The 27,906-nt window shown below is 47.3% G+C and overlaps 1 protein-coding gene across 5 annotated transcripts in view; it reads left to right on the top strand.

Moving 5' to 3' along the window:
- Positions 1-27,906, top strand: part of FAM13B (family with sequence similarity 13 member B) — a 387,820-nt gene that overhangs the window by 29,103 nt on the left and 330,811 nt on the right. For 4 of the 5 annotated variants that reach the window (XM_069212170.1, XM_069212171.1, XM_069212172.1 and 1 more), the window contains exons 3-4: positions 5,754-5,864; positions 16,227-16,409. In XM_069212170.1, coding sequence (XP_069068271.1) covers positions 16,262-16,409 — 148 coding nt within the window. In that variant the 5' untranslated portion in view covers positions 5,754-5,864; positions 16,227-16,261. The remainder of the gene's footprint in view (positions 1-5,753; positions 5,865-16,226; positions 16,410-27,906) is intronic. The other variant, XM_069212174.1, reaches the window with a different exon arrangement.

Raw genomic sequence — 27,906 nt, 5'->3', positions numbered from 1 at the left:
ATGGTGTAAGCAGCCCGATGGCCTGACGCCACCAGATGGGGCAGCTTGAAAGGGTCTTGTGCTGGCTGTTTTTGGGGGAGTGCATCGTGGCTGAATGGCCCAAGCTTTGGCCTTTTCAGACTGGACCATGTGACCGTGCCAGACTAACGGAACAGCCACTCAGGCTATACTTCTGCGAAGTTTGTAAAAAGCAGTTTCTGAATAATTCTAAGGTACCCTCATCGTCACGTGTACTGGATGTTTTCCAGTCTATATCTTCAAGCTGAGAGGTTTTGTTTGAGGTATCTTAAGTTGCTTTTGTGTGTCCTCTGACCAAACGCAAATGCTAAGAACTCCTTGAGTCAGCCAAGATATTGTGAGCCTGAAATTTACAATCTTCTTTGGATAAAATTAACATTGTTTTTCAATCTGTGAGGCTCCTTGTCCTTGCTCTGATAATGTGCGTATGACAGCACATTTATGGGGTGGATACAAGAATCCCCCTTGCATCTTTTGATTGGGAATACCATCACCACCACAGATCAGTCTGCTATTGGGAGCCCAAACAAAGAGGATCCTTAGGCCCCATCACTAATGCAACTTTTCAGTGTGACCTCCCAGGATATTTTTAGGTCTCGCCGAGGCCATGCATGTGCTTCTGCTTGCAAGACATTTTCTTTACTTAAAGCCTTCTTACTGCTTTCCATTGGTTTGCTTCATCCTTGCCTCTTTGGTTTGCACATGCTGGCTTAACTTCCTCTTCATGTGTTTGTCCCTCCCCTGCTTACTGCTTCCTTGTCTAGTGTCCTTCCATTGCTCCTGCTTTTTGCAACTACATTTTTCTTTTAGTCGCAGCACGCCATAAGAGTGCATGTGTTTGCAGGAGGTTTCCCTACCTGTTCTGCTCTGCATTTTCGCTTTCACCCACCTCCTCCTGCATTGTTACTTGCCCTTCCTGTTTTGTTGCTTGCCCCTTGCTTGTCTTTGTTGTTTGCCTTGTCCCTCCTTTGCTCTTTTACTTTACTTGGCTTGCCCTCCCACCGCCCTCATATCTTGTTGCTTGACCCACCCGCACTCCTGTTCTTCTGTGTTGTTGCTTCTGCCTTCCACCTCACTCCATCCCATTGTTTGCCCCCTTTCGGCCGTTAAGGTCTGTTTGTTGCATGTCCACAGTTTGAAACAAGAATTTGCCAAGCCATCAGGTTTAGTTTGTGTGACCTATCGGCTTTGACAATGTTTTTTGCACAACTGCTGTGCAACATGGTTGAAAGTCTAAAAAAAAAAAAAAAACAAAAAAAAAAAAAAAACTTTTTTTTTTTTAAATAAAATGCTCTGACGCAATGGCACTGGCCATATTAAAGCACTTTTTTTCCCTAATTGCTTGCAGAAGGTCAGGATGGTGCTGTGAAACATGGGTAAAAGATTGCCAAAACCAATAGGTCTTTTATGCAAGCCTTATTGGCTTAGTTAATGCTTGTTTTATCTTTACTTTAGTGAAGGTGGCTATACTCCTCTTGTGAAGGACCTTGGATGATAGCCCGCACTCTGTTTAGTAAATTTGTTCATGTGTACCGTCTCTGAAAATCAGTTTTGCAACCATTGGGGCTAAAGCATGAAGCTGTGATGTCCAAACCACCCTGGCTGAAGCAGTCCATCTATTACCCCCTCATCCCCTATCTTGAAATCCCTCTGACCTTTAGCCATTCCAGAGCCATTTCTAAATAGCTTCCATGTATTTCTTCTCGTTCCCTTTTGCTTTTCCAGTTTCCTGATCCGATTTTGATTTGAGTTGATTCTCATACCTTCCTGGGCCCTGTGACTGGTTATTGCCTTTTCTCGTTTCTTGCAGCTGGTTATTGTGCTGTCTGGGCCCGTAATGCATTATTGCTCTTTGTGTCTCGTGACTCATTGTGCCATTTGGGTCATGTAACCAGTTAGTTCCTTCTTCTCTGTTTTACCCTAATTCTTGCCATCTGCAGAAGGCTTTCCGCCACACCTTGATGCTCCAGAGCAGGTGGATGAGGATCTCCTGATGGTCCTTGACCACTTCCAAGACACTTTGGGGGTCATTCTGACTCCCGCCGGCCGCAGTAACCGCAGGGCCGGCGGGAGCCGCCAGAATACCGCTGCGCGGTCTGAAGACCGCTGCGGTTATTCTGAGTTTCCCGCTGGGCGGGTGGGCGACAACCAGAAGGCCGCCCGCCCGCCCAGCGGGAAACCCCCTTCCACGAGGATGCCGGCTCCGAATGGAGCCGGCGGAGTGGAAAGGGTGCGACGGGTGCAGTTGCACCCGTCGCGATTTTCAGTGTCTGCATGGCAGACACTGAAAATCTTGGTGGGGCCCTGTTACGGGGGCCCCACGACACCCCAGGGGCCCCACGACACCCCTTACCGCCATCCTGTTCCTGGCGGCCAAAACCGCCAGGAACAGGATGGCGGTAATGGGGGTCGGAATCCCCATGGCGGCGCAGCAAGCTGCGCCGCCGTGGAGGATTCCCCAGGGCAGCGGGAAACCGGCGGTACACCGCCGGTTTCCCGTTTCTGACCGCGGCTGTACCGCCGCGGTCAGAATGCCCAGGGATGCACCGCCAGCCTGTTGGCGGTGCATCCGCGGTCCCCGGCCCTGGCGGATTTTACCGCCAGGGTCGGAATGACCCCCTTTGTCTGTGGTCTCCCTCACCTTTACTAAGATGGTTGCCTTTGCTGCTTCTACTTTTGATGCTCTTTTCCGCAAATATTTTCTTAAAAATTAATGGTTAATTTAACTTGAATGCTGATCGATGTTCAAGTAGCACACTCTGGGTACTTATGCTTTTGTTAAATATATTTTTGTTGTTTTTAACTATTTTTATTGACAATTTTTCCTGTAACAGTTTTTTATCAACATCTGTGACCCACATAATAGACAGTGACCTGGGGTAAAGCATTAATATCATAAGTTCTCATAATGATGAAGATACAAGTCTGTAGGAACAGTAACACAAGAAGTTAAGGCAGCCATAGGGAGGAAGTGGCTGTTCAATGACTGGGGTGCAGCAAGGCAAGTGTTTGGGGCTGAACTGGTGTACGGGGTGGGTGCAAAAAGTAATGAAAGGACCATTGTGTATAGTGGCAGCATGCTGGAGCAAGCTGAGTTCCGGCGCTCGGCGTGGATAAGTCTGTCAGCTGTGTCAAGTAGCTGGGTGTTCACAGGGGTAGGCATAATTTCTGGTGATTTGCAGGAAGTGGTCTAGGAGCACATCCCATGCTGTGTAAATGTGTCACTTTGAGACGCCAGGATTCCTTGTAGCAAAGGGCTTTGTCTTCAGCTATTTCCTCTCCCCCCCCCCCTCCACCCCCACCCAGTCGGCCACCACAGGGGAGTGGGCGGCTGGCGAAACACGTCTTCACCTCCATGTGTTTATTGTAAATTTATGAACTGACTGCTCTGGAAGCATGCATTCCGGGATACTCGCTGAGGGAATTCCAGCACACTGTTCCATACGGTGTCGGGGATTGCCCAACTGAAGTGGCCTTCCCACTTCCCCTGGAGTGCCACAAGTGAGATCCCTGGACGCTCTTTCAGGGCTTTGTATAGACAGGTTATCAGGTGTTGACCCGTCCCCTTATGTAATGAAAAGTGTAGCACGACTGAGTTTGTGGTTCCAAAGAGTCCGGAACGTGTAGCGGAGCTGTGGATGTGTCCGGTATTGACCACTGGGAAGGGCCTGGTCAGTTGTGTTGGTTAAAGGGAAAGAAGACCTTCCTTCACAAAGAGGTCGCCCACTGTGGGTAAGGAGCGGTCATGCTAGTTTGTTACGTCAGCTACAGAGCAGGAGCCTGGGAAGCGTGGTATACTCTAAGGGAAATGCAGGCGCACAGGGTGGGACGCGGCGTGCAAGGCAGGAGACACTTTTTGGACACTTGCAGGCAATCAAGTATATTTTTGTTGCTGTTGACAATTTTAAAATTCGAAGGCTATAACTTGTTACACATCATTTTACAGATTTTGTTCACCACATTTTCGATGAGGTAACTCATAATTAGGGGGGAGGGCCAGACATACCAGCAGACACGTCTCAATGAAGCATTTCTTTACCTGGATGATCCTGTCCCTGTTTTTGATGGTAGGTTTGTTTTTTTCACGACTGCTGGTTCCTGAAAGCTGCCAAGGTGGTGGTGTTCACACAGGAAACCTTGTTGTTAATGAATTTTTTAGATTTAAAAAACGCACTTTCTTGCACAGTCTGTTTTTCTCGTGTAAAAAAAAAAAAAAAAAAAAAAAAAAAATGTTGCTCCATTTTGACTATTTTCTCAGTTCCGTCCTGGGAAGTCCAGGAACACTGGTCCTATTAGAATAAGCAACATATATGGAAAAGGAGGCAACTTTGACTTGAATAATTTACGTGAAAAAAAGTTCCAAAAGTTTGAACGCAAAGTGTCTCAAATATTTTTAAAAAAGGGCTCAGCATGTAGGGTGGCAAATGCAGCTAAGTGGTTAAAAGTCAAAGGTTGCGGTGATAAATCTTTATTTTGTTATTAAAGTTTTGTCCACAAAAATGTTGCTTAAATGTGAATTTACCTCGAAAAAATAAATAAGACGTGGTGTGTGGCTAAACAGGAACAGTTTGTTCTCCCGGGGGTAATATTTAGTTCAAGAGTTAAGAATTTGGGGTTTGAGGACTCTCAAGGTACAATAGATCTGGGCTGTGCTTTACGCATTTCTCTGATTACCATAAAACAATTTATACATTCCTTTTTTGGTCAAGAATGTGAGCGGTAGTCTTGGAGTCATAAATATGGTTATTGATAACAAATGCAGGTGGGCCTTGACCTTGCATGGACACAATGAAGGCCAGTGGACAACGTGTCCAGATGTCCAGCATGAGGGGCGGGTGATCGCCTCCCGTTACTGTGCGTGCTGTGTTATGATTGGCTAAGTGTTCCTAACTACATGTAGCATCTGATTTTATGGAGTTTTTGAAATACAAGCACCCCTCCAGCCACGTGTGCTTTGTTTGGGCCTAGCTCCTGGGACCATTGTAGTGTCCCTGCACCTACTTGTGGGTCTGATCTGAGTTTCCTGTTTGTGCATTTGTTTGTGACTATGTGCTGCTCTACCTGTGACCTGTCAATCAGTGGCTCAGGCCTAGGTCTCAGAGCCTGCCCAACCAGGTACTTTGAGTCTAGGTTGACGGAGAGTATAGGACTGGTGAATTGGACACTAGCGATGCGATTTTTGTTTTTAGGTGAGCGTACCGTGGTGTACATAGACATAGATTTTTCCAATCTTAACACACAATTGATTCATTGTAAGTGTAAATACCAGAAGCATTGTTCTGGTGACTGCTTGTTTTAACTTTCAGGCTTGCATCATTGATGTATCCTACAAATGCTACTTATAGTGGACTGCAATCTCCAAAGAGCCCTGTCTGCCTATGTCTACACCTCTTTACAGCCGCACACATGCTGTGGTGTGTGCTCCACCTTGAATGTGACAGAATCTGGCGGAATAATTCAGTGATATGAATGCTTGTTGATACATAACGCAATCTGGAGGATGCAAGGTACAGTCCTGGCAAGTTAGTCACCCTTCAACCCTCCTAGGTCATTAACACCGGATGTGCGAAATTTGAGCCTACAGGCTTCCAGGATTTATGTAACAACCCCTAATCTGAACAGTAAATGCTTCTGACTGGGCCTGCTGGGTTATCTGTGTGCTTTGCATTGTTTTTGATCAGCAAGATTTTTGTCTCTGGCCTTTCACTGATCGTTGTTTTGTTTTACTACCACAGCAGCGTGTAAAGCAGTACGCCTCCGTGCACTGAACCGCTCACTGTTCCCAATGAAGCGTCACGCCAGGACGCGGCACTAAGCAACGTCCCTATAAGTGGAAGAACACTTGGGTAAATATAACTCTGTCATTTATAGAGGCTGGCTTGTGTGTGACATGTCATTGTGGGCAATGCTTGCTGTGACCTCTAATTTGCATTAGCTATCTGCTAATCTCTTGGTGGAATCCACACTGTCCCAGGTAGGTAAGAAAATCAAAACCACATTGTTTGACAGGAGTACAAGGAAGTTAGCGCATATCCCTGTGTTTGTCTTGTGAACAGTGTATTTGCAAAGTAGAATGCCTTCTGTAAAGAACAAGGCATTGTCTGTTCTGCTCGGAGACTGCAGGAGACGGACACAAGCTGTCGCTTACCGTGCACCCTGCACGAGGCACATACCAAGTGGGTCTTTGTGCTAGTCAGTGGGAAATAGTGGGATGTTTGAGCAGAGCAACTGATCGGGTGCAGATTCACGGGGATTCCATCTATTTCTCTAGCCCACTGGGGAGCCTTGGTGGCCCTACTGTCAGTGTGTTTCTCTGAGGCTCAAAATATGACTGAGGACTGTTGAAGAAGGTAGTTTTTTGCCAGTATTGGTTGAATGATTCAGTGCACTCTGGGGCCTGCATTGCTCCTAGCAGTCTTCTAGGGTTTTCCGGGCAGCATGTGCTGCTGCCTCCCCACTGACAGGTATCTGCCCTTCTGCAGAGGAAGGCAGAACAAAGGATTTCCTTTGGGAAAGGGAGGTAACACCCTCTCCCTTTGGAAATGGGTGTGACTGACTTGGGAGGGGTAGCCTCCCTAAGCCACTGGTTTACTTTGAAGGGCACAGATGGTGCCCTCCTTGCATAAACCAGTCCACACCGGTTCATGGACTCCCAGTCCCTGCTCTGGCGCAAAACTAGACAATGGGTGGTGCTCGTCGCTCCTCCAGAGGGTCCCTGGGTTCTACCATCTTGATTATAATATGGGAAGGGAACTCTGGGAGCATCTGAGTGGCCAGGCCAAGCAGGTGATGTCAGAGCCCCCTCCTGATAGGTGCTTACCTGGTTAGGCGACTAGTCCCCCTTCCAGGGATATTTAGGGTCTTCCTCTGGGTGGGTCCTCTGATTCGGCTTGCAAGATTCCAGCAGGACTCCTCTGCAACCTTTACTTCAACTTCTGGCCTCGGGACCCTCCAGGAACCTACAAGCTGCAGATCCACGAGGAAGACCCTTCTGCAACATTGTATCCAGAGTTCGTGCCCGTTTGTCAACCGTTTCCTCACCGTGCATCCTCAGAAGACTGTAACTCTTCCTCCTGCAAAAGAAGAATTAGTAATCTCCATTGGAGTGAAGGATTCACTTCCCTGCACCTACAACAAGCAACAATCGGCTGATTGGATATCCTCTCCTGCTGAGCTGTGTGGATCCTGCATCACGGGTGATGGTCTGGAGTAGTCCTCATGGTCCTCTCTGCCAGCTGTCCAACTTTGGTGGAGGTAAGCCTTTGCCTTCCCACGCAGGACAGCACACATGCACACCACGTCTGTTGCAGCTGCCAAGTCCTGTTTGCATCTCCTCCAAGGGATCTTCAGGCGACGTGCAGCTCCAGTCCCCAGCACTCCTTCCTGCAAATCCCAGCCTGCGTGGTTCTCCTGTGGCGTGGGATCCACTTTTGTAGTGCTGCGTGGGCTTCTTCTGTGACTTCTGTGTCCCCGTCCTGTGGGACTCTGGTGGGTGCTGCCTCTGCTCCTGTGGACTCTGTGACACAGAGGGTCCCCTGTGACTCCCCCTCCTGGGTTGAGTTCTTCTGGGCCTTGCTGGTCCCCAGCACCACATCTTTTCCACGAAGCGCGGGTTTGCCTTTGCCAAGGCTTGTTGGTGGAAACCCTGCACTGACACCCATCTGCAATCTCCTTTCCAGCGCGGGACATCTTCTGCATCCATCAGGAACTCTTCTCCGGCTCCAGGGCTCCAGGGCTGCAGTGCTGACCTGTTCTTTAAAACCGTTGACCAACTCCTGCATCCACAGCTGGGTGGGTAGTAGCTCCTACTCCTCCTGTACTCCACTGTGACTCTTGGACTTGGTCCCCTTTCTCCACAGGTCTTGTTTCTTCAGGAATCCACTGCTGGTTTTCTTGCAGTCTCCTCTGTGTGTCTTCTTTTTCTTCTTTTCCTCCTTTTGGGTGGTTTGGGGAAAATCCAGTGTTTAACTCCTGCACTCCTGGTCGCTGGGGGTACTGTGTTACCTCTGTGGTTTTCTAGTACTCCCAGCTCCCCTCTGCACATTTTACTTACCTAGCTGGGGGTACCTTATTCACATTTCATTTATTTTAGTATATGGTTTGGGCCCCCCCTTAGGGTCTCTATTGGTTATTACTGTTGGCACTGTTTTCTAACCTTTTCTATGCCTATTTCTGAGTACTAGTGTATATATTTAGTGTATTACTTGCCTCCTAAGGGTAAGACACCTGTCTAGTGATTTGTGGTAATCTGTGCCAATAATAAAGTACCTTTATTTTTGTAACACTGAGTGTTTTCTTTCATGTGTGTAAGTGCTGTGTGACTACAGTGGTATTGCATGAGCTTTGCATGTCTCCTAGATAAGCCTCTGGCTGCTCATCCATAGCTATCTATAGAGAGCCTGGCTTCTAGACACTGCCCACACTTTGCTAAGAGGGGATATCTGGACCTGGTATAAGGTGTAAGTACCTTCGGTACCCACCACACACCAGGCAAGCTTCCTACACCCATTCGCTACCACCTGGCACTACCTTTAACACCCCTAAATTCAGTATTAAGTGGCACCCCTGAACCCAGACTCCTGACGACCTAAGAAGAGCTGAACATTACATAGTCTTACCAGCAGAGAAGACTGCAGACTTGGCCCTTTCCCTACCCACCTGTCTGCAGCCCTCGAAGATCCTGTGCTATAAGACGACCTGTCCTGTAGCCCAGCAACCTCCAAAGCTCTTGGAGAACTGCCTACCTTCAATAAAGATCAAGATCTCCAGAGAACAGCGGACATGTTCAAGAAACAACTAGCTTTAAAGACAAAGAACTCTGCACTGAGGAACTGCAAAACCTCCTCCAGATGCACCTCTGCACCCGACGCCCATGGCCTGGTCAAACTGCCTCACTGGTTCTGTGAAGGTACCCCAGCGATTCTCTGTCCACCGTGGGCTGACCCCGGCTAGACTTTGCCTCAAATACTGCGGCCTCAATCTGAAGACTCCCCCTGACTGTGACCCGTCCGGTAAGATGGCCCTGCACCTAGAGCACCTGGGCCTTGGGGAGCTTGACCGTCTGTGTCCCTACGTCCCTTAGCATCAGAACTTACCTGGGCAGCTGTAGGTTTTCTTCATTCAACCTCCTGGCCCAAGCCTGCAGCCTTTTTCCAAAACTGATCTTTCCCGTTGACTTACATTGTGCTCCCAAAGCTGTGTTGCCACTCTGCACCCCGCCGCCCCTGAGGGTGTAAGTTTGGTGCCTCCTTGCTTTACTCACTGAGAGCAATGCATTTTCATGCACCCCCAGTCTCTATTGGTTAACATGGGGCACCTGACTCAAAATTCAACCTCTGCACTAGGCCGCCCCTGTACCGTATGGTGCACTCTTGGTACTGACTTGAGCCTTGCCTGGTGTTCACCGAAGACTGAATTTGTAAGTCGAATACTTACCTGCAAAACTGCATTCTTGTTTTCCTCCTGTAGGTCAACATTGAACACTCTGAAAATTGCAGTATCAATTTTTGAAACTGAAAAGTATTTTTTATTTAAAAACTGCTTACCTTAAAACGAAATTCTTTGATTCAAAACATATAAAAGCAAATGTTATTTTCTAATTTGATACTGGATTTATTCTTTGAGTGTGTCTCATTTATTGAATCTGAGAGTACAACAAATGCTCAACGCGACTCCTTGATCAGCCTAACTGCTCGCCCACACTGCCACTAATAGAGCATTAAGTCCTATCTATTTCTCCCTCTGCAAATCTTTGGCAATCCACTTGAATTTCTGCACGGTGCACTTCATTGTAGTGTACCATATACAGAGCCATCTTCCTACAGTGTCTGGTTCGCTCTGCTTATTTCTGACTGATTCTTAAATGGCACAAATGTGCTGAGTTCCTGCATACCTTTCTTACAGGTTATAAACCAGCTGTTAGAAATCATGCTCAGACAGAAGGAAGCCTCCAATGAATTCATAAGGCAGACATTCAAGTTACAACTTACTCAGAAGCTAGCAGGAATGAGCCCGTGTAGGAAGTTGGCTCTGTATGTGCTATTTCAAAGTAAGGAATAGCATGCACAGAGTCCAAGGGTTCCCCTTAGAGGTAAGATAGTGGCAAAAAGAGATACTACTAATGCTCTATTTTGTGGTAGTGTGGTCGAACAGTAGGCTTATCAAAGGAGTAGTGTTAAGCATTTGTTGTACATACACACAGGCAATAAATGAGGAACACACACTTGGAGACAATTCCAGCCAATAGGTTTTGTATAGAAAAATATCTTTTCTTAGTTTATTTAAGAACCACAGGTTCAAATTCTACATGTAATATCTCATTTGAAAGGTATTGCAGGTAAGTACTTTAGGAACTTTGAATAATTACAGTAGCATATATACTTTTTACATAAAACACATATAGCTATTTTAAAAGTGGACACAGTGCAATTTTCACAGTTCCTGTGGGAGGTAAGTTATTGTTAGTTCTTGCAGGTAAGTAAACCACCCACGGGGTTCAAATTGGGGTCCAAGGTAGCCCACCGGTGGGGGTTCAGAGCAACCCCAAAGTTATCACACCAGCAGCTCAGGGCCGGTCAGGTGCAAAGGTCAAAGAGGTGCCCAAAACACATAGGCTTCAATGGAGGTAAGGGGGTGCCCCGGTTCCAGTCTGCCAGCAGGTAAGTACCCGCGTCCTCGGAGGGCAGACCAGGGGGGTTTTGTAGGGCACCGGGGGACACACAGGTCAGCACAGAAAGTACACCCTCAGCAGCATGGGGGCGGCCGGGTGCAGTGTGCAAACACGCGTCGGGTTTTCAATAGGTTTTAATGAGAGACCAAGGGGTCTCTTCAGCGTTGCAGGCAGGCAAGGGGGGGGCTCCTCGGGGTAGCCACCACCTGGGCAAGGGAGAGGGCCTCCTGGGGGTCACTCCTGCACTGGAGTTCCGATCCTTCAGGTCCTGGGGGCTGCGGGTGCAGGGTCTTTTCCAGGCGTCGGGATTTCAGAGTCAGGCAGTCGCGGTCAGGGGGAGCCTCGGGATTCCCTCTGCAGGCGTCGCTGTGGGGGTTCAGGGGGGACAACTTTGGTTACTCACAGACTTGGAGTCGCCTGGGGGTCCTCCCTGTAGCGTTGTTTCTTCACCAGTCGAGTCGGGGTCGCCGGGTGCAGTGTTGCAAGTCTCACGCTTCTTGCGGGGATTGCAGGGGTCTTTAAATCTGCTCCTCTGGAAACAAAGTTGCAGTCTTTGTTGAACAGGGCTGCTGTTCTCGGGAGTTTCTTGGTCTTTTGGAAGCAGGGCAGTCCTCTGAGGATTCAGAGGTCGCTGGTCCTGGGGAAAGCGTCGCTGGAGCAGTTTTCTTCTGAAGGAGGGAGACAGGCCGGTAGGGCTGGGGCCAAAGCAGTTGGTGTCTCCGTCTTCCCTGCAGGGGTTTTTCAGCTCAGCAGTCCTCTTCTTCGTAAGTTGCAGGAATCTAAATTCTTAGGTTCAGGGGAGCCCTTAAATACTAAATTTAAGGGCGTGTTTAGGTCTGGGGGGTTAGTAGCCAATGGCTACTAGCCCTGAGGGTGGGTACACCCTCTTTGTGCCTCCTCCCAAGGGGAGGGGGTCACATTCCTATCCATATTGGGGGGATCCTCCATCTGCAAGATGGAGGATTTCTAAAAGTTAGTCACTTCAGCTCAGGACACCTTAGGGGCTGTCCTGACTGGCCAGTGACTCCTCCTTGTTATTCTCATTATTTCCTCCAGCCTTGCTGCCAAAAGTGGGGCCGTGGCCGGAGGGGGCGGGCAACTCCACTAGCTGGAGTGCCCTGTGGTGCTGGAACAAAGGGGGTGAGCCTTTGAGGCTCACCGCCAGGTGTTACAGCTCCTGCCTGGGGGAGGTGATAGCATCTCCACCCAGTGCAGGCTTTGTTACTGGCCACAGAGTGACAAAGGCACTCTCCCCATGTGGCCAGCAACATGTCTCGAGTGTGGCAGGCTGCTAAAACCAGTCAGCCTACACAGGTAGTTGGTTAAGGTTTCAGGGGGCACCTCTAAGGTGCCCTCTGGGGTGTATTTTACAATAAAATGTACACTGGCATCAGTGTGCATTTATTGTGCTGAGAAGTTTGATACCAAACTTCCCAGTTTTCAGTGTAGCCATTATGGTGCTGTGGAGTTCGTGTTTGACAGACTCCCAGACCATATACTCTTATGGGTACCCTGCACTTACAATGTCTAAGGTTTGGCTTAGACACTGTAGGGGCACAGTGCTCATGCACTGGTGCCCTCACCTATGGTATAGTGCACCCTGCCTTAGGGCTGTAAGGCCTGCTAGAGGGGTGACTTATCTATACTGCATAGGCAGTGTGAGGATGGCATGGCACCCTGAGGGGAGTGCCATGTCGACTTAATCGTTTTGTCCTCACCAGCACACACAAGCTGGCAAGCAGTGTGTCTGTGCTGAGTGAGGGGTCCCCAGGGTGGCATAAGATATGCTGCAGCCTTTAGAGACCTTCCCTGGCATCAGGGCCCTTGGTACCAGGGGTACCAGTTACAAGGGACTTACCTGGATGCCAGGGTGTGCCAATTGTGTGAACAAAAGTACAGGTTAGGGAAAGAACACTGGTGCTGGGGCCTGGTTAGCAGGCCTCAGCACACTTTCAATTCAAAACATAGCATCAGCAAAGGCAAAAAGTCAGGGGGTAACCATGCCAAGGAGGCATTTCCTTACAGCCTGCTATCACTGGTTTTGTGTTGGCTCTTGCCAAGGACACAAAACATTCTTAGTGTGGACTCTCCCACCACACAACAGTGCTCTTCCCGATATGTTGATTAACCTTATTTCTCACCAAAGTGTTGACTGCTACACTAATCTCTTTGGTGATGTTGGGCCAGAGCTTTCTGAGCATGTGGCTATAACAAACCTTTACATCTGGGGAAGTCTAGGACTATGCTTAACGTGTGACTTTCAATGCCGTGTGCTTGAGTAATTACAAGTTTACTGGTAAAGTAAACGCTAATAGTCTCAACACCAGTGTGTACTCAGAGGCAAACCACATGTAACTCTTTCCTTTGCTGTCTCTGTTTATTCAAACTGCTCAGGTTAATCACAGAGTTATTTCCCCTAACTGTGCTCCTAATTTTTCTCAGACAGCCCTCTTAGTGGGACGAATGTCCTCTGCATGGCTTTGAAAAACTGAGCACTCCTGCGCTGACAGTTTTTCGGGGTAGTTGTGCTAGTTCACTAAAGAGCGTTATCCTTTTGCTTTGTGGGTCGTCTGTCCACAGTGACGCAGCCAGGATGCGGCTAGTCATTGGCTTCCAGTTGAGTAGCCGAATTGAAAGGAGACCTAGCAACGCTTGGAAATGCTGCTTTGTCTTGAATTTTGCTGAATCTGATTATCTTAGCGGGAGCACCTTTGAGGCTTCTTTGCGTCTTGCATCCTGCTTGTGGACCGTGCCATGTGCAAGCTCTGTGGTGGTATCTGAAGTCTCATGGCCTCGGCACCAAGGAATCTTTTTTTCTTAATTCGATCCAAGTGTCACATGAGACAGAATAAGATGTACAGTGATGGTTGCTAGAACGTGGTTGGGCCAATGGCAATCTGTCTCTCTGCCTCACCTGGAGCTAACGGTAGTGACTGATGCCTTCTTGTTGGTCTGAGGGCGTCATATGGGAAGATGGAGATCAGTGGACTGCTGTCTGTGGCGGAAGCTGACCTCCACATCAACTTGTTGAAGTTATGAGGGATGTGCTTGTCCCTGAAGGCTTGGCTTTTCCTCCTGTCTCTATCAGGGGGGAACGGATAGGTGTTCTCTCAGACAACAGCACTGCCATGTGGGACTGCATCAAACAGGGCATAGTGAGGTTGTGGGTCCTGTGCAAGGAGGCTTTGTGCCTGTGGAAGTGGCAGTCATCATGACATCTCCCTGGTCGTACAGCATCTGACAGGATCTTTAATTGCCAGGACAGATTAATTCATCTGACGTTGTCTAGAGGATCGCTAATGATAGGTTCACTCCGAGGTGGCCCAGGGTTTCTTCCTCCATTGGGGCCAACCCTGGCTCAGTCTTTTCACCACTGCAGAGAATGTGCAGTGTCTAAAGTTTTGCACTCTGGAGTTCCCAAAGCAGCTGTCTCTTGGAGACTCCTATTTTAATCATTGGGTGGGACTCCTGTGAGCATTCCTGCCTCTGCCTCTTCTGACCAGAGTTGTGAATAAGACCAGGAAAGACTGGGCCTAAGTCAGCCCTGCTAAGTTTCCCAGTTCCATGCGTAAGATGCTGCTCGAGGCAACCTTCTTTTTTAATTGAATTTAGGATTTGTAGTCTTCCCCTTCCCCCATTATAAAACAGGACTTAAAATCCCCAAATTCAAAGGAAAAACGTGGACTGGAGCTTAACATAATGTATGGACCGGGGAATCTTGGCAGCAGTGCGAGTCATGCTCATGGCTCTCGACTGGGCGAGTAGACTGTTCTACTGGGAACTTCTGCCCTGAGCATCTCTCCTCCCATCCAGCTGCCCCTTTGGGGGAGCCTACGCTCTCCGCGGCAGTGCAGAGTCCTGCACCTGAGCGTGCGCAATCTCCACCGTAGAGAATGAGTGGCACAAGTTGATGGCGTTCCATTTTCCTTCCGAAGTTATTGGTGTGATCTTGGCATCCAGGTGTTATCCCCCCCCCAATCCTCCCTCATACCCCCCTGTGTCATCTCAAAACCCCCAGTAAGTACTGTTTGTGGGACACTGGGAGACGTTTGTTGTATGGTATTCCTTCTGCAAAACCCAGCCTCTATAGGCACAGTTAGGTGACATCTTATTTCGTCTGCTGTGGCTACAGTTTAAATATACCTATCGCCTTCTTACGTCTACCCGATCAGCCATAGTTATGCAAATCACCTCTTGTGAATCAACTTTTCCAAAAATGAATCGTATGTTCCCGCCAACACTTTGTGATACCTCTGAGGGATCCTAATTTGCTTCTTACTTAACTCATGTTGCCCCGTTTGAACCAATGTCCAGCTGTTCTCTACATATTCCTTCGTTAACAACAACTTTCCTCATAGGGGATCACATCCGCTCATCGCCTGAGTGAGTTACCAGTGCCATCTGTTCAGCAGCTAAATACTAAATTCTTTCCTGCCAAACTCATGCTCAGGATCCCAGGAGACTGGTGAGCTTCTACATCGATCGCCCCGAAGAACATTGGGTAGATGATCGTCTCTTTGAGGGTTACATTGATTGCACCGAAGAACGTTGGTGAGATGATCGTCTCCTTCTGGGTTTCTCTAGGGGCAAAAATTGGGAAAGCTGTACTAATGGTTAACCTTTCCAGATGGATTGTCTTCTGCATCAAGATCTATTATGGACTGACTAAGAAACGGCCTCCAGAAGGTGTACGTGCACATTCCACTAGAGCAAAGGAGGCTGCTACTGCGCTGGAGCTGGTGTCAGTCTTGGATATCTGCTGGACAGCTGTGTGGGCGCCTTTCATGAGGCCCCACAGCAATACTGCCTGGAAAGCAAAGCCCTTGGGAAGGGCTCTGCCGCTCTCTCCGGCAGGATCTCCTGGTGTCTTATTCCACAGACCTGCTGCGTAAGGAGCTACTTGTTGAGGAGTCGATAGTTCGAAGCATCCATCAGAAGTACAACGTTACCTTCTGTCATTCTTTTTGTTGTGGATACTCTAATTCCAGATCCTTTCCCTCTCACTCTCCTCCCCATTCTGTGTCATTTAGTCCAGTTTAATATGATTCCATTTAGAGATATTCACTCTGGTAGAGACTGATTTTTAAGGACTTCATATTTGACAGATCAGAAAGAGAATGATGTCCGCGTGCATAGGTGGCAGCTGTGTTGGGGCCTCGATGTCACTTCTGGGGCGGGACAGACGGGACGTGGATCTTCTAACACCAGCTGCCGACATGCGAGGGAGTTGCTGTGAAATCTCTATCCAGTCGGATTGGTTATTCAGAAGGTTGGAAATCTGCAGTTGAAGTATTCACCAGAGAGAGTTACTGAAGGTAAGTAACATTTCCTCTAGACTTCTGATCTGTTGTCAGCGCAGTAAGTAGTACGGTAATCTGCTGCGTACACCTGCCTCTGCGCCTCGTGAGCTGCTCTCGGTGCACCTGTTTCTGTGCTACTGATCTGCAGTTGTTGCACTTGAGCATTATTGTAGTACTGGGTGTGTGCTCTGTGTGGTGGTCAATGTTCGGAATGTGCGTTTGTTTCCTCTGTTTTACAGAAAAGGCAGCAGTGACTTCGGGCCACAGAAGAGATATGAGGAAGAGCTCCTCCCCTTCCTCTGGTAACGTTATTGCCAGCAAGATCTTTGGGATTCCGCTTGAGGAGCTTCAGCAAGAAGGACAGACGGACAATGAGGTTCCATTCATTGTCCGACACATTGTGGACTATATTGAGGAACATGGTAGGACACACCGATTTTATGTCATTTAAAACTTCTGAAATGTATCCACTTCAACAGGAGATCTGACCCTCAATGTGGTATTCATCCCTCAGGGTGCAGAATTGCTCCCTTTGTATCTTTACAATATCAAGAGTTGAGTTAAAGCTTTCTTAATGCTTCTTTGTCACTTTTTTTTAACCTCTTTAAACGCTGGTACCCTTCTCCAGGCATCCTCTCTTAATGCTGCTTCTGAGGTCTCTTCTGAATTTCCTGGGGCCACTGTCTGCGAAGGGCAATGTTGTTTGCTACTGTTGTCCAATGCTTCAGTAATTCTCACCATTGAGATTTGAAATTACTGCGGACTCCCATTGTGTTCTGGCTTTCTGTTGATCGCTTGGCGGGATGCCTTGCTTCAGTGCCAGGTGGTGGCTGTTCTCCAGTTAGAGGTTTCTCTTTAAAAAATAAGAAGCATTTTGCACTTGTACCTTCTCTGGCTGAAATGTGAGCACAGGATATAGCGTTTAAGTCTGATTCTGTAGTTGTATTATTCTTCTGCTCTGGCCAGATGGTTGGGTTTCACCAGTTTCAGGTCCCATCAGGTCTTGTATTTCCAGTAGGTTTCAGTTCCCACAGCAGCTGGTGGGGTTATTACCAGATAAGGGTTACAGTGTCCCCAGCAGTCCGTGGTAAGCATTCTTTGAGCGCTTGTCTTAAAGACTCACCTAAAACCTGTCCCTTCACAGTCTTCCTTCCGTGCCAGGCATGGTCTCTTCTGTCTCTGCCCCAGCCCACTGCAGTGCTCCATTCTTACTTTAGCCGTGAGTAGAGGTTAGGGACCTGGACAGTGCTGCCAGGTGATAAAATGCGACTTCAGCTGCTCATGTGCCTCTGGACATCTTAGCACTGGTGGGCATTAGGTGCCAGCTAGCACTCACTTCACTTCCTAGTACACTTGTGTGCCCCGTTGGCGCTAGTGGAGAGGCACCGAGAGAGAAACAACAGTGACAAATACAGCACATCATGTTTGCGTACTTTGGCATTGTATTAATGGCTTCACTACCTTATCATGAGTAACATACAAGAGGATTATATATTCAGCAAAGGTAAGTAATGGATGCATCGCTCTCCAGATTTCCTTCCTTGTGAATGAGTCCCAGATCAGTCCCTCTTTGGAGGTGAGATCAAGAAGTGCTGATGAACCAAGTAAGTCTTACCACTCAGCCCAGCCAAAAGACCAATCGCTACGTGTCTTGGCAGTGAGACAGTAGTGCCTGGCCAAAGTAATCAGGGGCTACCATGTAGCCGCCTAGTTGGAGTCTGCAACCGGAGTGCGGCTGGACAGAGCTGTGAAGCAGGAATGCCCACCACAGAAACTTGCTTGGCTCAGGATCCGATACAGCAAGTGCCCTGACATGAAACGGTACATTTGGTCTTCGCCTTGCCATTTATAGCTGAGGTGAAGCCCACAAGCAGCTCGAGGGCCACTTTCCTGTTGCGTGCATTCTGTGGAATAGGACACTGCATGTCTGGCCTCTAGTCTCTGCCATCGCTCTTTGGAAGGAAATGGCTCTTTTTCATGCTCGCCCACAAAGTTTTGAACTGATGCTGCTAATTTTTGGACTCTGAAGGTGTGCTAAATCCTACCACATGGGCCTCAGTGCACTGACCCTTAAAATTGTAAACTGGTATGTCTGACTGATTCAGTGGTACCCGGGCTTGTAAGTTGAAGTGCCCCTCATGGACTGCAGCACTGATTGTGCCACACTGCAAGAGACTTAGGATGACTGAGGCTTCCATTGCCGGCTGACAGAGCGGGTTTTAAACTAACTTGACTTTACAATTTAAAGTAATAACAAAGCCCAGAACCTTTTTTCTCCTTTAACCTCTTAGCTACTGAGCCTCCACCCCCCTTCCCATGCTGGGCCCTTTTTGGCTATTTGGGGCAGTTCACGCTTAGACCTTCATAACTTTTTGAACCTCAAAACACACAAGGGTCCCTGACCAGTAGGGAGAGAGTTACAGGGAAATACTCAAAGTACAAAACGCACAGATCTCCCTCCTAATCACTCCTACTGTACCTGATAATAGAATTCAAACCAATGTATCAAAATTCGATGTTCTATTCCAACAAAGTAGAAATACCAGTATCACAAAATCTCAAAGAAAATGATAATTAACAAATGTATAACAATTCCCCCTCGTATAACAAATCACACACAAGGGATATCCTCACATAACAGATACACTTCTGTGGACTGCCCTGGGTGTCTAGTTTTCAGAAATGTCTGGGTTTGATAGGTTTCCCTATATGGCTGTCGAGCCCAGAACCAAATACTCAGGTGACTGTCTTACAAAACAAGGCTGTTTTGTGGTAGGTAATTTTGATGTTGCCACAATCTGTTTCGGGTACTTCCCTGTTGTGGTCACTTGCCCACTCACTAAAGTGAAGCAGTTTTTCGCTGGAGACTTAATGGAATGCTGAGTGAGAGAACATTTGTGGCTGCCTGCAGATCCCTGGACTTCTGCTCACTGAAATGCAAGACAAAGGTGTTTTTTAAGCACATTTTGTGATTTCAAGGGGATTCTGGGTGAAGGAAAACTGGTGAGAGCCACGCAAGCACTGCACCCTTGGACTCCCCTTGTATTAGTTTGTTAAAGTTAACCCCCTACTCTCACTGGTTGGTTTTAGCACCTCCAGAAATGATGGGTTCAAAGCATGAATACTTATCAAAGTATCTGAATATTGAAACCAAGCCTTCTGAAGGTGAGCCAAAAAGCCATGTCCAGGCACCAACCTCTATATGGTCCATTCACACGCCATTCACACACAACAAACAACCCTTTCATACCGCCGGCCACGGGCCCAATCCAACCAATCACTGCACTCACATTAACTTACCGCTGCCAGACAAGGGCCCATCACATTCACACGCCACAGAACAGAATAAGTTTGACTACATTTTACCACCTGTCAAGTAACCGCCTCCTTCTTCCTGAACATTACAGAAGGCATGCGTAACGAACCTTTACTAATGATTCCCTTGACAGCTGCCCAAGGCTCAGGAAGACATGTTTTTCATGCACCTTTAACGCACTCACTGTGGATGCAAGTTGGGGGTGTCAGAGTATGCCGTACCAAGCGATTCCTTGAACTGAGTGAGCATATCTACCTTTGAAACTAAGGGAGACATGCTGGGGAATTCTCATGATGTTCCCTAAAGAGAAGGCCATAGGCTATGAAAAAGGATAGTGTTTGGCACATAGGGGAATCCGTGAGGACGTAGCATATGTCACAGCCAACATTATGTGATGTGACTGTAATGCACTTATACAGCAGACTGAACATCTACTAAGTTCTGATGGATGATGAACATGAAAAGCAGTTCAAACACTGACCTATACATGTGATTGTCCTTCAGTGCTGGGATGGCACCACTGGGGTTGAATCATCCATAGGTGTAGATGATGTACATCTGTACTACCTTTACTATCTGCCTTCTACCTGTGCAGTATCCCTGTGAAGGCACACTTACCATAAGCTTTCCTTACACATTCATGTCTCTGTTCTCATCAGAGTCCTGACTAACCCTGTTGAACTGCCAAGTGAACCTACACTAGTTTGTGAATGCAAGTTGGGGGTGTCCAAGTATGCCTTGGGAGGCCTATCCCTCGAAATGAGCGAGCATATCTACAGATGAAACTATGTAAGAAATCCTAAGGCCTCTAAAGTAAAAAGTCAAACAAGTATCCTGTGGGACTCATTCATCAACACTTTAACTTTGGCTTTGAAAGTGAAGCTTCAAATTGAGTTTGCACAATTTCAAACAAGTAGAAATGTTGGTGAATATGTCTGCCAGGACATTTATTTGACTTATTACACTTACTCTGGTTCTCGTTGGCAATCATGGTGGTTACCCAACAAGCCCTTCAAAATTCATTCATGCTTTTAACACTCTGCCACACCGGGTACTCCCTGACAATGTGGCATATGTTCTGTCCACTAGTATATGCAGTACGGGGACTATAATGCACGATAATTGAATAGAACACCTACCACGTTCTAAGGGTGGATTTAGGTCTCAAGCAGGCCATAAGGAAGTCCATGATTTCCTGAAGTAGATGAAGTAAGATTCTGAGGCTGCTTGCCTAATGAAGCAGTGGCTTTGGACGTTCGGTATCCATGCACAGCCACTGAAAGGATTACCCAACGGCAGCTCAACCTCAGTCGATTTCCCAGAACTTTGATTTAGTTTGATACAACGTAAAGCAAGTAGGGACACAGAGGCCTGGTTGGGATGGGCACTGGGGGCAGTAATACCGACTCTCCTGCCGCTTTCTGTGCTTCGAGCACACTTTACATCGATGACATGGGCGATCCTTTTTGGGTGTTTTAGGAATGCAATCAGCAAAGTGTCGTCCTGCAGCCTTGCCACATCCTCCAGAACATATGAGGTGGAGGCTGCTGCTTCTGTAACAGCAGTGAGCCTTTCAATTGCAGGCAACTGGAAGTCAAGGAAAGACATGAGTCTTCCTGTGGTTGTCTGACAGTAACCAACCTGCGAATTGTATGCTGCCATCTGGATTAGGTGGGTAAACAGTTTCTTTTACCAAGTGCGAGTTTTACGACACACATTGTTTGGTTGAAGAACCTGGTCGTTTTTGTTCACTCCGCCCCTGTACTTAATGTAATCAAGTATACAGATGGGCTTGTGGACTTCGGCCATCTGACCCCAAACCGTGATGGAGGAAGTGCTCTCATCATGAATTGTAGTGAGCATGTATACATCACTCCTATCCAAGAACTTGACTGCGAGCAGTTCATTTGAATGCAATGCAGTACTCTCTGATTTCTGGAGCTTCTTGCAAACAAGCTCCTGTGGGAATCCTTTGCGGTTACAATGAACTGTACAACAGGCCCCAGTGCCAGCTTTGTAGAGCTCACTGAACAGCTCTACTCCAGTATAGTATTTGTCCACATAAAGGTTGGTTATAACCTTTGTGAAGAAGTGGCGGGACAAGTTCCCATACAATCTTACCTGTGACCCCTGACACGGGAGGGCAACCTACAGGGTTTAGGGTGGAGTTCTTCCCTGTATACACCCTCAAGCTGTACACATAGCCAGAAGAGCTCTCACACAGCATGTACAGCTTGATGCCAAAGCAAGCTCTTTTGCTCGCAATGTACAGTCTGAACAGCAGCCGTCCTTTGTACAGGATCAAGGACTCATCGACTGCTACATTCTTTCCAGGAGTATAGATCTCTGGAAACCTGGCAGACAAATGTTCCACAACAGGCCAAATTTTGAACAACCTGTCATGGTCTGGATGGTCCCCAGGCATGCAGCAGAATTGTCTTTGAAATGCAGCATGCGCTGCAGTAGCAAAAAACTATCTCTGCTCATGTATGGTGGGAAGATGGGGGTTACCCAAACCGTGCAAATCGTCCAGTAGGACTGCAAGGCGGGTTTCTGCACTAATCCCATTTTGAGCATAAGGCCCAAAAATACCTTCAACTCTGCTAGAGAAGTGGGAGTCCAGTGGCGTGCCCTAGAACTGGACCCTAAAGTGCCTCCACGCTCCCTCAGAAATTGGTCTGCACGCATATTTGTTTGCTGTACAATTTCCTGGAGGAAGTCAACATCCAAAAATAGATAGACTTAGTCGACTGGCAAAAAGTTAGCTGTTTCGACTTTACATCCAGCGTCACCAGTAAAAGGTAGAATTTGGGGCTGAACTAAACAGGGGGGCTGCCAAGAGAGCACTTTCTCTGGGGTTGTGGCCGCATGCACCTGCTCTCTGGGTTCGGCTGACCTGATGTTGTTCCACTGCACAGACTGTGATTGTGGAGGGACAGCACAGCTGTCGTCATAGTCTCCTTCGGAATCAGTGGAAGAGGTGTCGTCGGACAGATTCTGACCCATTGTCCTCTCCCTCAGATGCTGTCTTAGTATGTGCTGTCTCAGTGTCTGATTGTAGGAAAATGGCTCCCCCCCACTTTTTGCCTGATACTGATGCTGACTTGACTGAGAAGTGTGCTGGGACCCTACTAACCAGGCCCCAGCACCAGTGTTCTTTCACCTAAAATGTACCATTGTCTCCACAATTGGCACAACCCTGGCACCCAGGTAAGTCCCTTGTAACTGGTACTCCTGGTACGAAGGGCCCTGATGCCAGGGAAGGTCTCTAAGGGCTGCAGAATGTGTTGTGCCACCCTTAAGGACCCCTCACCTAACACATGCACGCTGCCATTGCAGATTGTGTGTGTTGGTGGGGAGAAAAAAGGCAAAGTCGACATGGCATCTCCCTCAGGGTGCCATGCACACAAAATACTGTCTGTGGCATAGGTAAGTCACCCCTCTAGCAGGCCTTACAGCCCTAAGGCAGGGTGCACTATACCACAAGTGAGGGCATAGCTGCATGACCAATATGCCCCTACAGTGTCTGTCTATTCTTAGACATTGTAAGTACAGTGAGGCCATATTAAGTACATGGGCTGGGAGTTTGTCAAAAATAAACCCCACAGCTCCATAATAGCTACAGTGAATACTGGGAAGTTTGGTATCAAACTTCCCAGAATAATAAACCCACACTGATGCCAGTGTTGGATTTATTAAAAAATGCACACAGAGGCCATCTTAGAGATGCCCCCTGTATTTTAGCCAATCCTTCAGTGCAGGACTGACTGGTCTGTGCCAGCCAGCTGCTGAGGAATGAGTTTCTGACCCCCTCGTGATAGCCTTTGTGCTCTCTGAGTCCAGAAACAAAGCCTGCATTGGTTGGAGATGCTTAACACCTCCCCCCTTGCAGGAACTGTAACACCTGGCGGTGAGCCTCAAAGGCTCAAGCTTCGTGTTACAATGCCCCAGTGCACTCCAGCTAGTGGAGATGCCCGCCCCCTGGACACAGCCCCTACTTTTTGGCGGCAAGTCCAGAGGAGATAATGAGTAAAACAAGGAGGAGTCACCCACCAGCCAGGACAGCCCCTAAGGTGTCCTGAGCTGAGGTGACCCCTGCCTTTAGAAATCCTCCATTTTGATTTTGGAGGAATCCCCCTTATAGGATTAGGGGGGAGGGGACAGACAGACAGACACACACACCCACACACACCTCTATCTCTCTCTCTCTTTCTTTCTCTCTTTCTCGCTTTCTCTCTTTCTCTCTTTCTCGCTTCTCGCTTTCTCGCTTTCTCGCTTTCTCGCTTTCTCGCTTTCTCTCTTTCTCGATTTCTCTCTTTCTCGATTTCTCTCTTTCTCTCTTTCTCTCTTTCTCTCTTTCTCTCTTTCTCTCTTTCTCTCTTTCTCTCTTTCTCTCTTTCTCGCTTCTCTCTTTCTCGCTTCTCTCTTTCTCGCTTCTCTTTCTCGCTTCTCTCTTTCTCGCTTCTCTCTTTCTCGATTTCTCGCTTTCTCGCTTTCTCGCTTTCTCGCTTTCTCGCTTTCTCGCTTCTCGCTTTCTCGCTTTCTCGCTTTCTCGCTTCCTCTCTTTCTCGCTTTCTCTCTTTCTCGCTTCTCTCTTTCTCGCTTCTCTCTTTCTCGCTTCTCTCTTTCTCGCTTCTCTCTTTCTCGATTTCTCGCTTTCTCGATTTCTCGATTTCTCTCTTTCTCGCTTCTCTCTTTCTCTCTTTCTCGCTTCTCTCTTTCTCGCTTCTCTCTTTCTCGCTTCTCTCTTTCTCTCTTTCTCTCTCTCCCCCCCTGAAGCCTCAGAGGACTGCCGGTGACCCTCTGCCTTGCCCAGGTGGTGGCTGTCCCGAGAAGCCGCCCCTGTGCCTTCCTGCACCACTAGAGTGACCCCCAGGTCCCTCCATTGAAACCTATACAAAACCCGACGCCTGCTTTGCACACTGCACCCAGCCGCCCCTGTGCAGCTGAGGGTGTGTTTTGTGTGCCTACTTGGCCTGGAGTAAGTCTTTGACTGTGTGTTCCTCATTTATTGCCTGTGTGTGTACAACAAATGCTTAACACTACCCTCTGATAAGCCTACTGCTCGACCACACTACCACAAAATAGAGCATTAGAATGATCTCTTTTTGACACTATCTTACCCCCAAGGGGAGCCCTTGGACTCTGTGCACACTATTTCTTACTTTGAAATAGTACATACAGAGCCAACTTCCTACACTGATCCTACATCAGAGCTGTCCTCTATAACCCGAGGTAGGGCTTGAGCAGCAGTCATCCAACGAGATGCCATCTCTGCTACTGGCTAAACTGTCCCTCTAGAGTACCAGCCTACGTAGAAGGCAGATAGTCACAAAATTGCTCGTGGGTGTGTGTGATGTGTCCAATAGGAAATGTTGTCACCTTACCTTCGCTTCTTCTCCGATTCGGCAGATTCTCTGAAGACACTGAAAAAAACAGAAAATACAGCATTACTTCCCCTTACCACATACCCATCATCACAGCCTTTAGCACTGGTGGCACCCAGTGTGACAGTCACTTTTGGTACTATGCCTCCCATGACCACCTCTTCTAATTTCCTCAGTACCACCCAGCAAAAGTGCCCGTCATATCTCCATAGTCCCCCTCGCACATACATTTCATTTGTTTTAAAGCACAGGTAACGCCTGGCTTTACTAATCCACTCAGCTAAATACATATAAATGTATATCCTTTGCAGCAGGACAATAAACCATCTGCACTACTTTATGGTATGAAAACTGCCACTAGACGAAAGACACATACATATATATATATATATGTTCGATGTCATGTGTAGCTGCAGATACACATGCTTTGCATATCCATTCCGAAACCTAGTGTTGGGCTCGGAGTGTTACAAGTTGTTTTTCTTCGAAGAAGTCTTTCTGGAGTCACGGGATCGAGTGACTCCCCCTCTCAGTTCCATTGCACATGGGGGAGACTCTCCCCTTTCCATCGATGCCTCCCTGGCATCTTGGGAGGCCGTTTTGTCCTTTTTTTTTTCCCCCACCGGAGTAGGGAGATGATGCTTACCTGCTGCTCCGGTGGGGAAAAATGTGATGCACCCGAGGATTTTTTTTAACCCCCGCACCAGAGAGATAGTGTGGGCGTCGGCCAACGGGTTAACATGTCACCCCTAAGGCAGGCCGATCGAGTCCTAAGATGGGGGGCTGTATATTAAAAAGTGGCCTAGGTGGTTTTGCGTGTTCTAATAGTAAAAATCCCAAATTTCCATTATTACTCTGGAAAGGCTAGTTGCCCCATTGATTAGTGCAGAGCTACACACAGACCACTCAGCTGTGCTACCTTTTGAATGTGGCTACTAAAGTTGGTACTTCAAGGTATCACAACAACCCCACACTGATGCACAGGTTTATTTTGTGTAACCTTCAGGTAAATGACAGCTTTTGAAAGTTGCCACTTTGTTGGCCAAATGTTTGAGTGACTGTTTATGGTTTCTGGCCACAGGACAGCCTTCTGCCCTCCTATGTGGGGCAAGATAGAACGACTGTCAAGAAGAAATATAAAGAGCCTGCTGTTGGAAGAGATGAGACCTCTCCCTGGCAAGAATGACAAACAGGACGTCAGCTCAAAAGGCGAGTGTGAGGAAATGGGGTGTATTATAGGGTGTGACTTTAGGAAGCTGGCCTGGTTTGTGGTGAGCACCTATGGACCCTTATACCAGGCCCAGGTATCCCCTACTAGTGAGGTGTAGTCAATGTCTAGGAAGCCAGGCTCTCTAGTGGTAGCTGTGGATGAGCAGCCAAGGTTTATCTAGGCGACATGCAAAGCTCTTGCAAAACCACTTCAGCCAACCATGAAAGAACCACACAGTGCTACAAAAATAAAGGTACTTTATTATAGTAACACAAATACTGAATAGGCAGTACTCCACTAGGACACACTATTACGTACACATTAGTAGTCTGTGATTAGCATAGGAAGCAACAGCAAATAGAACAAGCATTTGCAGTGCAATAGGTCTCGCATTTTCTTGAGTTAGAGCTATCGGCATTGTAAATTTCTAACTGGACTTTTCTTGCCACATAAATTTGTCAACTCTGTCTCATAATTTCGTCTTTTCCTGCCATATATTTCCAGTTGCCCAGCATTTAACTAAAGCACTTCAATTTACCTTCTTTCTTTAGCTTAAAACATATACAATTATTATATAAACCTTCATCAGAACTAAACTAGAGTGTAATGCTCAAAATACCATAACAAAAAAATAACTTAGGAAGGATGAAAGGAAAGAGAGAGCTGGGAGTAAAGATAGAGAGGACAAGTGGAGTAGTAATTGTGCAGTGGGCCCTGGAGTAAGAAAAGACAATTATTGACTGTAATTTCGTAGGAAAATACAGCAGTAATTTGACTTGAGTGAGGTCCATAGGTCTCTTGGCGCCGGTGCCACTGCACCTGATGCTCCATTCATAACTAGGCCTCCGGAGAGAAAGCAGACAGGGCAAAAAAAAGAAGTTAAAGGAATACAACAGACAAAAGGAAGAAAGAAAAGGGGCTTAAAGAAATAAAAGGAAGAAGAGAAAGAACGAGAAAATGAAAACACAACTAAGAGAAGAAATATAGCAAATGTGAGAAAAGAAAACAGGAAAGGAAGCTAGTGAACGAAAGATAGAGGAAAAAATAATGAACGAAGTGTGAAAAGAGATAATGAGAGAAACGAGCAGAGTAAGAACCAGGGCAGGTATGTACCGACATGTTTCCCCCAGACACAGACTGGAAAACCACTTTGACACTTCAGGTCCCAACAAGTAATTTGTGGCTTCCACATACAGATGGGAAAAAGGGGGATTTATAGTAAAATGTGAATTGACAGATAAAGAGAAGAAAAACACCAATGGAAGGAAGAAAGATCTAAAAACAAGTGAAAGGACGCAAACCAAGTCAAAGGAAGGAGCAAATATAGATAAAGAAAGAATGAAGGGAAGAGAGAAAATAGTGAAAGAATAAATGCTTGATGAAGAAAAAAGAGAAGAAACAAGGAAAGAAATAACCAGGTTTTTGTGAGTTTGAAAGAGGAGGTAGCAAGAGGAAGAGGGAAATAAAAAAAAAAGTTTTAAAAAAAAGGGAGAGGAGTAGAAATAAACAGTTGAAAGAGAGTGCAAAACTGTTAATGTGGGAATTTTTTTTAGAGCTGGAGAGTGAAAAGTGGCAGAGAAAGAAAACATTGAGAGTAAACAGAGTAAAGGAAACAACGGAGCGAGATCGGTGAAACAGACCCTCCCAACTAAAGATGGCAGGTAGAATAGGCTTAATTGGCTCCCCCACGGCCTCAAACAGAAGTCAGAGTGTGGGACAGCAGGGGGCACTGCAGAACAGCAGGAGGTGCGTTACCAGAGTTGTATGTGAACCCCAATACAGCGATATTGGGGCGCTTCAGATCAGGATTGGGGGTATTGTCAGTGTGTGCCGGCCCAGTTCTGGAATAACAAAAAGGTAGCGGGTGAGGAATGAGAAACGGAGCCCCGTGTAATTCCTTGTATTGGAATAATGAGACGCTGCAGGTTCGCATTGAGGTGCAGTGACAGTCGTATTTGTGGGCTGCAGTACTGGAATAGTAACAGGCACACAAGGTCAGAGGTGAT

This window comes from Pleurodeles waltl, chromosome 10 (assembly GCF_031143425.1).
Source record: "Pleurodeles waltl isolate 20211129_DDA chromosome 10, aPleWal1.hap1.20221129, whole genome shotgun sequence".
NCBI lineage: Eukaryota > Metazoa > Chordata > Amphibia > Caudata > Salamandridae > Pleurodeles > Pleurodeles waltl.
This window is presented reverse-complemented; position numbering and strand designations above follow the sequence as displayed.